Source organism: Ambystoma mexicanum, chromosome 13 (assembly GCF_040938575.1).
Source record: "Ambystoma mexicanum isolate Mex_15411 chromosome 13, UKY_AmexF1_1, whole genome shotgun sequence".
In the NCBI taxonomy this organism is placed as follows: domain Eukaryota; kingdom Metazoa; phylum Chordata; class Amphibia; order Caudata; family Ambystomatidae; genus Ambystoma; species Ambystoma mexicanum.
The window spans coordinates 206,256,711-206,269,498 of NC_090938.1; the positions used below are offsets into that span (position 1 = coordinate 206,256,711).

General features: G+C 44.5%; 1 protein-coding gene and 1 long non-coding RNA gene across 3 annotated transcripts in view; one reads left to right on the forward strand and one right to left on the reverse strand.

Moving 5' to 3' along the window:
- LOC138521093 (uncharacterized) overlaps positions 1 to 12,788 on the forward strand; it is a 143,047-nt gene that overhangs the window by 88,340 nt on the left and 41,919 nt on the right. The window lies entirely within an intron of this gene.
- The window catches only part of CELSR2 (cadherin EGF LAG seven-pass G-type receptor 2), a 449,058-nt gene that overhangs the window by 46,218 nt on the left and 390,052 nt on the right, over positions 1 to 12,788 (reverse strand). For both annotated transcript variants that reach the window (XM_069633658.1, XM_069633657.1), the window contains exons 29-30: positions 5,005 to 5,121; positions 1,456 to 1,586 (exon numbers count right to left, since the gene is read on the reverse strand). In XM_069633658.1, the coding sequence (XP_069489759.1) occupies positions 1,456 to 1,586; positions 5,005 to 5,121 (248 nt within the window). The remainder of the gene's footprint in view (positions 1 to 1,455; positions 1,587 to 5,004; positions 5,122 to 12,788) is intronic.

Here is a 12,788-nt window from a genome sequence, read left to right on the forward strand (position 1 = left end):
TACCGCCCCACACAATCTCCAAAGTCCAGTCCCGAACTGGGTCTCTCTCTCGTAGCGCTTCAGAGGACTTGTGGTAAGAACACAAGCACCGAGTGATCAATGTAAGTGTCCTGTGTGACACTGGTCATGCCTCAAACCCATAAACAAACATTGTCCAAAGGAGTGTTCTATGTGATCTGGTCGAATCGTTACGTCGAAGTAGATTGACACATTCTTTTTTTTTTACAGGAAGATTTTGCTGCAAATATACGCGGGGGGAGCCCCCCCCCCACCCCTTAGCCCACCTAATTTAATGATTCTCCTTAACCCCCCCACCACATATATTTGCGGCAAAATCCGATGAAATAAATTAGACAAAATCTACTTCGACGAATTCTACTGCAGCAAAAACTCCCTATCCCCCGAAGGAGTGTATATATGTGTAGTTGTTTACAGGCATGTTTGTGTTAGGGTGAGCATTGTGACAAATTAAATGAGCAGAGAGCCCATTTTCCAGGACTTGCTCAGAAGGGTTTTATGCCTGAATTACTATGACCGACATATTTAAAAATCCTGTGGTCATTCTCATGCTCCCAAAATGCTCTTTGACTTTATGCAAATCGCCAGGACCTCCTGCAGGTGCCCCCAAGCTGTGCTTGACAGAGTTCCTTGAGGAGATGAGCACTGCTCCACCTGGGTTGGGGTTTTACCACTCTGCCCCCCCGCAGGAAGGGTTGTGTCCCTGATTGCATTTTGTGCATTTTGTCCATTTCCACCATTGTTCCATCTCCCACCACGTCTTAATTATAATTAAATCTGTTTTCAACCGGGGACACGACTCCTGGGTTTTAAAAATAAATGGAACATTATTTTTCATGCTCTGCCAGCTTCCCAACTGCCTAACCCAGCCAGCTGGACAGAAGGCAGGGCAAGGATAAGAGAGGGGTTCATTTATGGGATAGCACAGGGCCAACGCGCTGGTCTTGGAAACAAAACCACGCAGAGCAAAAAAGGTTGGAATCCCAGCTGCGCGCTTAGAAACCGAGCTCAGGTACGGTATTAGGCGCGTTATAAAAAAACATTTAAAATAAATAAACTACTCACAGTATTGTTTCAAAGTCTCACACATGTGAAAGCAAAGCCCATACTGGAATGAGAGAAATCTAATCAGAAGGTTATCTTATTATTTGGCTTCGGGAGGATAGCTCAGGGGCAATGTGCTCGTCTTGAAAGCAAGACGATGCAGAGCAACACAGGTTCGAGGCCCAGGTCTGCGCGTAGAAACCTCTGGGTATTAAGCGCATTATAAATGACCCATTACAATTTAAGGAGTGTTTTGTAGCTGTCATGAAAAGGTGCAGCAAAGAGATCCGAGGAAACTACATGGCGGGGAGAGGGAAGGGCAATGCAGGCCTAACCGTTGCAGCTACAAACTGCACTACTCTATGAAGCCACAAGCAGTGCTGTGGCGATTACCTGAGCACGAATGGCAGGTAGCTGTGCCCACTCTTCCCGGAGCGGATGGTACTGTGCAGCGAGCCTGTGGACTCCCCGAAAGGCATGTGGTAGAGGCGGCCGTCCACATACGTGCTGTTGCAGTTGTAGGACTGTCGGGCGTTGAGGAAGGAGAAAAAAACAAGGTACATTTATTGTGATGACCACAATAGCAAAACAGTGGGTGGTGAGGGCTGGGTGGAAGACATGGGATGGGGGTGGGGGGGGTGCTGGTAAACACATTGCATAGCAGAGGAAGGAATCAAAGTCAACCCCCCTGTTTTCCAAATCTCAACCTTCTCTAAAACTCTGTAAATACAAACATACATGAAAATATAATTCCTGACTCCTACTTAGAAACCAAGACCACGGCTGCACTCGTGTAACCCTGCATCAGGGGTTCCCAGCACAGCATTATGCCTCGAGCTGAAAATGCAGATCAGAGCATCATGGGGGTCATTAGGAGGTAGGAGGTAACCATGGCGCGATTAGCGCCATGGCTGCCTCCAAAGCCTCACCGACTCCGCCCTGGTGAATGGAGCTATTACCTCCCCATTCCAAGGTTGGCAGGGGCGGTAATTCCTCATTCACCAGGGCCCTTCCCCATTCCCATTTGAGCCCCCATAGGGCTCAATGGGAATGGGGAAGGCGCTAATAACGGTACCGCAAATTGCGGTACCGTTATTAGCACCAAAGTCCCCTTGCGGGTCCCATCCTTAACGCCTGGTAAAACCAGGCGTTAAGGGAGGACCCGCAAAGGGAACTCGTAATAGGGCGGTAAGGGATTACCCTTACCGGTACCGGTAATCCCTTATCGCCCGGGTCGTAATAAGGCCCCATGTTTTTATATAGTGTTTCGGGCCAAATTCCTGCAGCTTGCAAGCAATGAAAGAATAGGTGTTGCTGTGACTCAATGTAATGAAACTCAGTGTATCAACCTCTGAAAGATGAACGGCCGAGTCTGCCTGCCAGGGTTCAAACCAGGTACTGCACTTTACACCTAGGTCTCGGATACGAGTGCCGAACCTGCTGAGTTATCCCACCAGTACATGAGCATCTTCACTGAGTGTTAGAGCAGAATTTTATTTTTCAGGTTTGGCTCCCCTAAACCTTTTGCTGGCAGCCATGATTGTTTGTTCTCTCTCTCGTGACCAGAGGGACTGCTGCTGAAGTCCTCTGCTCACTGCAACCCCTTTTCTGTGAAACTGTCCATAGTAGCCCATATGGCTACAAGGGCAGAGGAGCTTTCCAAGTAGCCCATTGATGGTGGCATCTCAGATTTAGTTTTGTTTACACCAAGGGTGAAGCCACCTTTACTGCATTAGTAGCCCAATGCACCTTTATGATAGCCATTTTGAAAGCATGCACCTTTTAAGAGCTACTCAGTCATTTTGTTTTTGGCCATTTTCTCATCTCCGTGGACCATGAGGAATAGCCAAACTGGCAGTTTTGCTGATGTGGGTTCATCCTCTGCACCCAAAGGCGCACCCCTTGGTTATGGATGAAAAGGGTGCAGATGTGTTTAAAGTCTTCAGGCTTCCCAATCTACATCCAGTGTTTGCGTGCCTGTATGTTTAGTGGTTTATTAGGGGGGGAAGTCTGGTTGGTTGCTAGCGACAACCTTTGTGTGCTGCCTGTGGTGCGATTGGTGGGCTGGCTTAAGCCAGCCCCTGAGGGAATGTGTTATCGGTGGGAGGCCGTGTTCATTCCTCAGATCCGTTCCTGGTCATTCCATGAATACTGCTGGGAAGATGAGCTACTGCTGAGGACCATGGCTCATTTCTCCGGTGTGTCCTATTCTCCTCCTTGCTAGTGGAATCCCACCGGGGCTCTTCCTTTGCTTCTTGCTGTCCTCCAAGCTTGGACTGGCTGTCCTGCTGGACTCTTCCACGCCTGCAGTTGCTGGACTCCTGGTAACATCCTCCTGGCCTAAGGGACAAAAGTAGGAGGTCCCTCCTGTTCTTCCTGGCTTGGAAATCTGATTGGCTTGTGAGAGACTGAGAACGGAGTGTCTGGCTCCTAGAGCGCTAGACCGAGGGAGGGCAACCCGGGAGGTAGTGACTGTCTATAACGTGACTCAAAAAGAAAAGTACCCACTTATTCAGGCCCAATACTGTTCCTCCATTTTTATTGTCTATTTTCTGCTTGGCCTAATTTGCCTCCTGTTCCAACTACACATGCCGAGTTCTTCCCCCGTTAGGATTTCTCTTTCACTATATTGGGTATTACCTGAACCCCTTACTACATGTTTACGTACGTGCATGTGCATATGTTTACTATGACTTATTTCACGTTTTACCCTATTGCAATAGTAAATAAACTTTATATATATTTTTACAGCATATCATGTGGGCTTTATTGTGTGTCTGGGGCTAATTGTATACGTTCACACCATCGAAAATAAGGGCTCCTGGTTACAGCCCTGCTATACCCAGGTGGGTTGGTAATTGAAAGAACAAATGTACAGGGTCACTGAACCCGGTGCACACACTTCTACTAATTTTCACACAATGGACTGGATTGTTTTCCTTTTGTCAATGATGTAATACACAACATAAATGATATTTGAATTAAAACATTTACAGGACATTCATCAATTCACAAAAAATAATATCTACACATGATACGTTGGTGTTCACCCAAGATAATTAACTTGGATCGCAGTGCAAGACACATAAATACCCTTCAATGAAGTCCATTGTGTGAAAAGTAGTAGAAGTGTATGCACCGGGTTCAATGACCCTGTTCTTTTGTTGTTTTCAATACTTTCACACCATGACTGCTCTGCTTTGGTACCCACTGTAAGACTTTAGGAGTCATTAGGTTGGCACTCTGGCCCCCCACCAAGGATAGCTCTCTTCGTACTCCTCACCAAGACAGAATGTTAAGGAATAAATGCAGGACCCGCTTAATCCTTTGAATGCCGTTAGGACTTATATGCGCCTGCTAAAGAGGCATGCTTATTGTATGCACAAAGCATATATTGGTTCGATGCAGGTCCTAATTCTGCGGGAAAGAACCGGGCAGAAACTCTGTGCCCACCACCCAATGTCCTGGAAACCCTAATATAAAACCCACACTCACAGCCGTCATAGGGATGTAATGTAATGTAATGGGAGCAAGTGTAGTGTTACATGCAGACACCACCAAGACATCAAGATTCATATCAAGACATTCAACACGCAGCAGATAACATGAAATCTGGCAGCTGCTAATGCAGGCCAATTGTTTTGTAGTGAGTGGTATATAAATGTCCGGACCCACTCGCCAGCCATTGGCGCAACAGCTACAAGGTACTCAATCTGGCTAAATCAGTCACCCACAAACTAGGCACTACTGAGGTTTGTCCACAGTGACCCCTTTGCTCCTTGCACACACTTAAACTATCAAGCAAATTCATAGGGTAGATAGGGGGATATTCCACAAACAAACACACAGGCAACTTCGAGGACCCATGCTTTAGGGAAGAAGATGTCGGCAACTGGAGAGGCAACACGGTGCGGTAATGGTGGCGGCACATCGGATACTCACAGACGTCAGCGTGGACTTGGTGGTGACGTTAGGCTCTTTCTTCTTGCTGAAGGTGTACTTCAGGGCTCTCCTCACCTCCTTACTGAAGACTATGCAGAGGAAGAAAATGAGTGGGCCCTGTTTGGGGTGAGAGGGAAACAGGTGGTTGTCAGAATTCACCAAGTCGCTAGTGGCTCTCAGAAGGAGACCATGAGAATTGAACATAATAATCGCTGTCCTCTGAACACACAACACACGTACCAAGGAGTGACTAGGTAAATTAGCTATAAGCCCTGTCCCATTTTCATTACTACTAGCCAGAAAGGCAACTCCCTGCCGCTAGTCAGAAGGAAGTGGAATAAGGACTTTGGCTGCTTGTTCAGACCTGCCGCAAGATCTTTAATGTGCTCGGTTACATTTTGTTGCATTTTTCTTGTAATGGGATCAGTCAAAGAACGGTCCGAAAGGCCATCGGATTTTTGCATTGGCTGGTACAGAAAGGTATAGAACAAGAATGGGAGAATGAAATAACAGTAGAAGTAATGACAGCGCCTATTATTTAGGAGTGCTGAATCATGCAATGCTGTCCTCAGGCGGTACTTCACACAGCAATACCAAGATGCATTTGAAAACCAACAGTGTATATGTCTACCCTACTGTATGGATCTCAGCTTCATATGTGAATCCCTGGATGGGCACTGTGGTATGTCACACAATGCAGACATTGGCATCCACACAACCTGTAAACCCGAGCACTGCTTTAATCTATTATAAACAGCTCAAACCTAGCATGAAAAGAATTGGCCTTTAAGAAGGCGAGTACCATGGACGGTTGCCTACATCATGGTGGCACCTTGTTAGTGACACACCCATGGATGAAGCCCAAAATGTAAACATTTTAGGAAAGCAACTTTTGTTTATTTTATTCATTTATATACAGAGAGGAATAATGCTCTTTTGATCAGAAAGGAACGTAAAATAGATAGGAAATCAGATTTGATGGGAAGCAGCAAGGTTCCTATAAACGGGTGAGTTTAAGGGACATCCTGACCAGGTTGTGGAGGGAAGTAAATGGAACAGTCACCGGGGACAATACATAAGTGGACATAGATTAAGGACAACTAACTGTTAAAATGGATTTCTAGAATCTGGCCTGGTGGGCAGATTTGAGGTGACCACCCAAGTTATGGGGAATAGGGAAACTCAGAGGTTAGCCAAACCCAATCAAGGAAAGCATGGAGAGTGGTCAAGGCTTAGTCTCAGGAGAAAGTGAGTGGGGTCAGGGGTCCACAATGAGTCCACACAGTGAAGCACACAATAATTCACTTCGGACAGGTAAGTACGAAAATACTCAAAAACACACTAGAGAAATTAATCATGCAGGTTGTAATATCACACAATACTCAATTATTAAATATATATACAGCCACCTTGAGGCTTTTAGGAATGCCTACAATAACGTGGACAACTAAAAGAAGGTAAGAAGTGACGCAGCAGAATGAAACCAGGACACAAGAATTATGCCCTAACTTTATTAATCCAATGACTTGCGGCCAAAAGTCATAACGTGTCCTCTTCTTAGGAGAGGGGGCAGATGTAGGCTGAGTTCTTGGGGTAGTGAAAAAGTTCCAGAAGATATTCAACAAGTTACAGGTATGTAAAATATTATTCTTATCTTCCAGATTCAAGCTTTTAGATCAGACAATCAAAAAGTGATGCAATGGAATAACCAGAGAACAGGGGAGGTTAATGCGTTGCAATTATTTACCCCCCTGACTCTGATTTTCCCAGGTGACTAGGTATGTCGACTGGGGTTTGGGGGGGAGGGTCGCTGGAGGGAGCTTTTCCCACTGCTGGATCCAGGAGAAGATGCCCAGGAGCTGCAGGTGCAAGCGTTACTCAGACCGGTGGGTTCCAGGAGCAGAGTTCAACCCTTTGAAAAGAAGAAATGCGGAAGGCACTGATGCAGACCTCTTCAAGACACTTCACCAGACACGGGAAGCAAGAGTTCCAGCGACAGCTGCCGCACACAGACAACAGCAGGCGTCTTTGCAGTCTCCGTTGAAGAAGACCTTCCAGAGTAGGGTTCCTTGATGCTGGGAAGCTGAAAGTTGGCAGCAAGGCGACTTGTGGCATGAGCTGGCGACCACTGAAGTTCTGGTGATGAATGTGGAAGGGCGACGATTCTACCGAGGTAGTCCACTGGAGAGCTCGTCAGTTCACTGGATGGTCCAGGTATACTTCCCAAGGATCAGGATGGCTGGATACTTCAGAATGAATCTGGACTGGTTGGCCCCATCAGTCCAAGAGTTGAAGCACCGCTCAGGACCTTCGCAGATCAGGTAGTCCAGCAGGGCTTCACCGGGCCAAATGCAGGAAGAAAGGCCAGGCCTTTTCGGGAGTCGTCCATGGATCGTCAGTCTGCTGCTCTTCTACACAGGATACTTGGCTCCAAAGCTGATCTGAAGAAATGGCTGCAGGAGTCCCGTTCTTATCCTAAAGCCTGACTGGAAGCAGGTCCAAGCCGAGCAATGGTAAGGATCTGACAGCCAGCAGTGGTCCAATCAGGGATCACCGTCGGATCCACTCATGCCCCATAGCCAGACTCTCTGGCACCACAGATGTGGAGTGGCGCCAGACAGTCCCACCCACTTCCTGGGCCCCACACACACAAAGGCATCACTAGCCCACAAAAGCTACAGCTTTCCCGGCAAGTGTATTATATGCGATTTCCTGGCATGAAACAGCAGGAAGAAGATCAAACAACAATGTAGCCAAATGACAAGCAAAACATTTTATGGCACTGGCCACGTTTAGCAGCCATACGTGGTAAACGTGAATGTGCACACTAAAAATAATGCATAAATGGTAAAAATCTATCTTCTGCCACTACCTTGTATTTAGGCACATATAAAAGTAACCAACAACCCCAAGTGTAAAAGATTACAGTGATTCAAAAGTATCCCCGCTGCACTGCATTGTAAAATGTAGTATGCACTGTTAAAAAGTTACCAAAAAGGTAAAAAGTCAAAAGGGAAACAGTTTCACAGTACTGATAGTCTGAAGCACTGGTCAGTTCCCCCATGACAAAATGAACAAAAGGCAAGGGGAGTGAAGCTGAGGGCTTCACTTCCCTGTAAAAAGTCAGGACAGAGTATAAAACAGAAGCAATATGTTTGGGGGTTCATAGAATAAGGAGGGAAAATTGCCTAAAGAGAAATCTTTCCTAACATCACACATTTTTAAGTGCAGGTCGACCACATCAAAGTACTGCATGTCGGGACCATGTGCTGCACATCAATCTTGATTGTATTCATTTTATGTCTGAATGTTTTTTTTGAAAATACATTTATAAACAGGATTTCTAGCACAGGACATTCAAGTGTAATGCAAAGTCCATACTATGGAAGAGAACCAATGAGAGCCCAATACAGTAAGGTATAAACGTCAAGTGTAAACAACTCATAATTGGTAAAAGTATCATGCATTAAACGTTCTAACCTTTGCCTATAAATTCGTTATTCAACAAACGAAAATCATTGAATTTGTATTTTCATTCACTTAAATGTGAAGAGTTCATCTTAATCCTACCTGATGCAATTATAATTTAGAAATCGCCCCGCCTATATAAATAATGTGTTATTTTCTTCAATCATAATGTTCATCTGTAATCCAAAATTACATTTGTTTGATTTGGCAACGTTTTCTTCCCAGAAATAAGACTTAAGATTGGAAGAAAACGTGTTCCTAATATCGTCATACCTAGTTTAAAGAAAATATTTCCAATTAGGAGGTGCAGAAAGTGCTGCCTCTAAGCCGAAACTATTACCATGGGTACTGAAGCTAGGGGAGAGAGGAGATGTGTGGAGCGAGAACAACATGTTGGTGTTTGGTCATTTACACACCCACTACCTGACTTGTGCTCCCAAAACACAACCAACCCCCTGAGATCTCTTGAGTCTTGCTCTTTGCTTCCTGAGCACCGTTCTGAAAGGTAACAGATTATTTGCAGATATTAACTGGATCCTGATGTAGTAGAACATTGTCTTAACCAAGTGTGCCTTTAGTCATTTGACATCTAAGCAGCAAGTGTGTCCTTGTATTGAATTCCTGTTAAAAATGAGCATTGGCAAAGCCAATCATTATGGCTCTAGCATTGGCATTTGCCAAAAACTGCCACAATATGCAAGGTACGAGCACCATTTGCCAGGTGTTGCCCTCTTATGGCCCGGTGGTACCACTATGGCTGTTCCTTGAAAATGAAGATCCCATGCCTCCACAAAAGCTAAAACTGTTGGCTTTGCCAGTGTTTGTATTTTATTAGATTTTACAAGCATGTGCATCAAATCTGCTTGACCGGTTTTGCATGTAATCCATGACAGTTCTATACAATTTGGAACATTTAATAAAGATCGATATTGTCTGTCTCGCCTAAGAAACCATCAATAACTGAGAAATTCATGTACACCAAGACTATGGCATACATTTTTCAAAGACAATGTCTCAGAGCTACCATACATCTCAATTTGTATCTAGAAGAGGTGCATCAAGAGCACAAATACACAGAGACGAGTAAGTCGAGTCCTCGCCAGAAGAAGCGCTTGGACCCTATAACCCACGGTCAATGAACAGTTTCAAAACTCCTTGGCTTTCTTAGAATTTCAGCACAGCCAGGAACCTTTAACGGCCATACTTTGGATCTACTTTTCCAAACAAAAATGTTCAAATTTCCTAAATGTTTAAACCAGAGTTAAAAAAAAGAATTTCAAAATGTTTTAAAAACATGTTTTATGTTTTTTGGTTCAATTGAACCTTTCACAAATCAAACAATGTTACACATAATCATTAGCACTCACAGCAATCACAAATGTCAAGACAAGTACAAATACAGAGTTATAAAATCAATACATTCGAATATAATCAATTAATAATTCTGCAAATGTATCGTCATCCAAAATGCATACATTCTCAATTAAGGTAACACGTTCTCTAAAAATCTTATTACATTTATTTTAACACCCACATCGTCTCCCTCCAATATTAGTTTCCAGGTTGACTCTGTATTTAAAATTATAAAATCCTCCAAATATTTCCCCAAACACATTTGTCTAAGTTCAATTAGAGTCTTACAGTCTAAGCTCAGGTACTGAAGTGTTTCAACAAGGGGGCCTTTACACAGCCTTTCCCCTCTAGCCCCAAGAATTTCATTGGTACCCAATAAATTCAACCAGTTTTTCAAGAAGTGGTGCCTGTGAATGACATTGGGAAATTGCACCATATAGCTACAAAAAAGAAAAGGCCACCACCTACTAATCCAGTTGAAATCTCTCTAGTTTCGTGTTAGTCTGAAGATAAGTGTTAGGGCAGTTTTCCTTAATTCCACTTGAGGTAAGACTTCATAAAACTATCCCAATGGAATACAGGTCCCCAACTTGCCTCGGGAGTATAGCTCTGGGTCAACGTACTCGCCTTGGAAGCAAGACGACGCGGAGCAACACAGGTTCGATCCTCGGGTCCGCGCTTAGAAACCTCTGGGTATTAAGCACGTTATAAATATCATATCATAACTCTTGGTATCAGTCTGTACTACTCATGGAGACTTGGTAGAGTGGCAGAGCAGTCAGGCTTATCAGAGAAAGATGTGAGCTGTAGGTAAGAACACCAAACCTAGTTAGTAAATCAGATGAAAGAAACACTTACACCAATAAATGTATATTGAAATATATATTTATATTTAGACAAGGAATGTTCCAAAATGCTTCGATAACTTATCCAACATACATAGGAATACTTCTAGATACTTTTAAAAAGGCCACTGCTTAGTTTGTAGTTGCTTGCGGTTACAATTGTTACAGAGTTTGACACTAATGACAGTTCTACCGTATTATCGGTAATACCGTACACTCACGCACAATGATATACAGTAATTGTGTTTAGTTAGCAAAACCACATAAGATGATGTCTTTTCAGAAGGAAAAGAGTTGGTTAGTCAGAAAGTATCAGAGCTTAAGGTTCTAGAGGCAGTTTTGTTGCAAGTTAACACTTTTCAAGTATGATCCCTAACTCTATGTAAAGTCAGATTGGAGAGGACGCAAAGACTCACGAAGCAGCTGAACAGCAAAAGTTCCTCCATATACTTTCAGTCTCTAGGTAAGGACACTAGAAGAATAACTCAATGGTGGTGACCCTGTTACAGGACTCAATAAAGGGACACAAGCTGGCAGTTTAGGTCCGAGATAAGAGTGTATACTGTGGACACCTCTATGTGCACTCCAACGCTCTGGAGCAACTTCCTGCATTGAAGTAAGCAATACCTTTTCTTCCCAACTTTTCTCCCCACAGTACCTTAGGTTAGAAGAAATGTGTGTGGCTGGATTCTCCTCGATGTAGCGCTGGAGCCGCCCTCCAGATTCCTTGGTCTGGTGACTAAAGGCAGGACAATGGGCAGGACCTCTCCCAGCAGCCGTTTCAAAGGAGGACCTCTGGCACAGATTTCTTTAGCTTCTCTGGTCAGTCTGCAGTTTTGGCGCATTTTCTTCAGCACCAACCAAGGACACGATTCGCCCGGTCAATCTTCTTTGATTCCTGGAGTTCTGCACTCTGGTGAGGGGACTTGGATAAGTTGGATTGTGTCTCTGGAGGTGCACCTGGACCTCAGCAAAGACTTGGACAGATTTGGCATTTCAAAGACGGTGCACTGCTATTGCATCAGAGGTCTCCTGATATTCGCGGTCTGCAGCTCTGGAGAGGCACAGCACCTCAGGAGATGGCTCAGATTGTAGTTCGTCTCAAGACTGGTTGGTCCCACCAGTCAAATGGAAGGAGTTGTCCTCTTCAGAGTTCCTCTATTGCATAGAAAACAGGGTCATGACAGCAGTGGTTGCTTAACGATGTTGCAAAGGATCTGCAGGCGTCACTGGTTGTCTTCCCCTTCATTTACTTGAGTTTCCAGTGGTCCACTTGTCAGCAGCTTCCAGGTTCGGCGTATTTATCAGCAACTAGAGCACAACTTCTGCCATCTCTCCATGCATTTTACCGAAAGGGGCGGTCTGGCTGTCCAGTCAGGAAGCCAGCCCCCCATTTAGACTTAGTTCCCTTCAGGAAAGGTGAAAGACAAAGGGCTGCAAGTTTTGGACTCCTCCCTCGCTTCCTGCCTTTTCAGACACTCTGGAGTCTAGACAGGGAATAGAAAGGATTCTCGCCAAAGACAAAACTTCCACTGGGGTCGTTCCTTCCTAGAAAGGCAGGGGACGACCTCAGAAACAACAAGCATACGAGAAATGGTAAAGAAAGGAGCCCACTATTTTAGAAGAATGGTGGCCCTTCTGTGCATTACCGAGTCTGATTTAACAGCCTGCAAATAATAAAGACTAAAAAGTCACCAAGTAAAACCACTGTCACCAGCCATTCAAGTCAACTTGCAATTGTAACAAAATTGTTACCAGGTAAGAAAAAAAGGGAATACATTGTATTCCCCAGTACTCCACATGTGGTGGGATGTGCTGGCTCACTATATAAAATGTAAAGGGGATGAAAATCCCTCTTTACCCCTTGGGAACAGTAGTTCACCCAAGTACATTAAAGAGAAATTACCAGGGAAGCCCAAAGGGGCAACCCAGCCTAAGCACAAATATTATAGGAAATGTATCTCCAACCATACACCATGGAGGGACATAGAAAGGTCACCCATAAAAAGAGTAGAATACTAGGTGAGACCGGAAAAAAGATTCCCACTTACCTAGGGACTAGAGAAAACAATCACCAAGTCCAAGCAAAAAGTTCTGGCGTTGACACAGGTCTGGAAT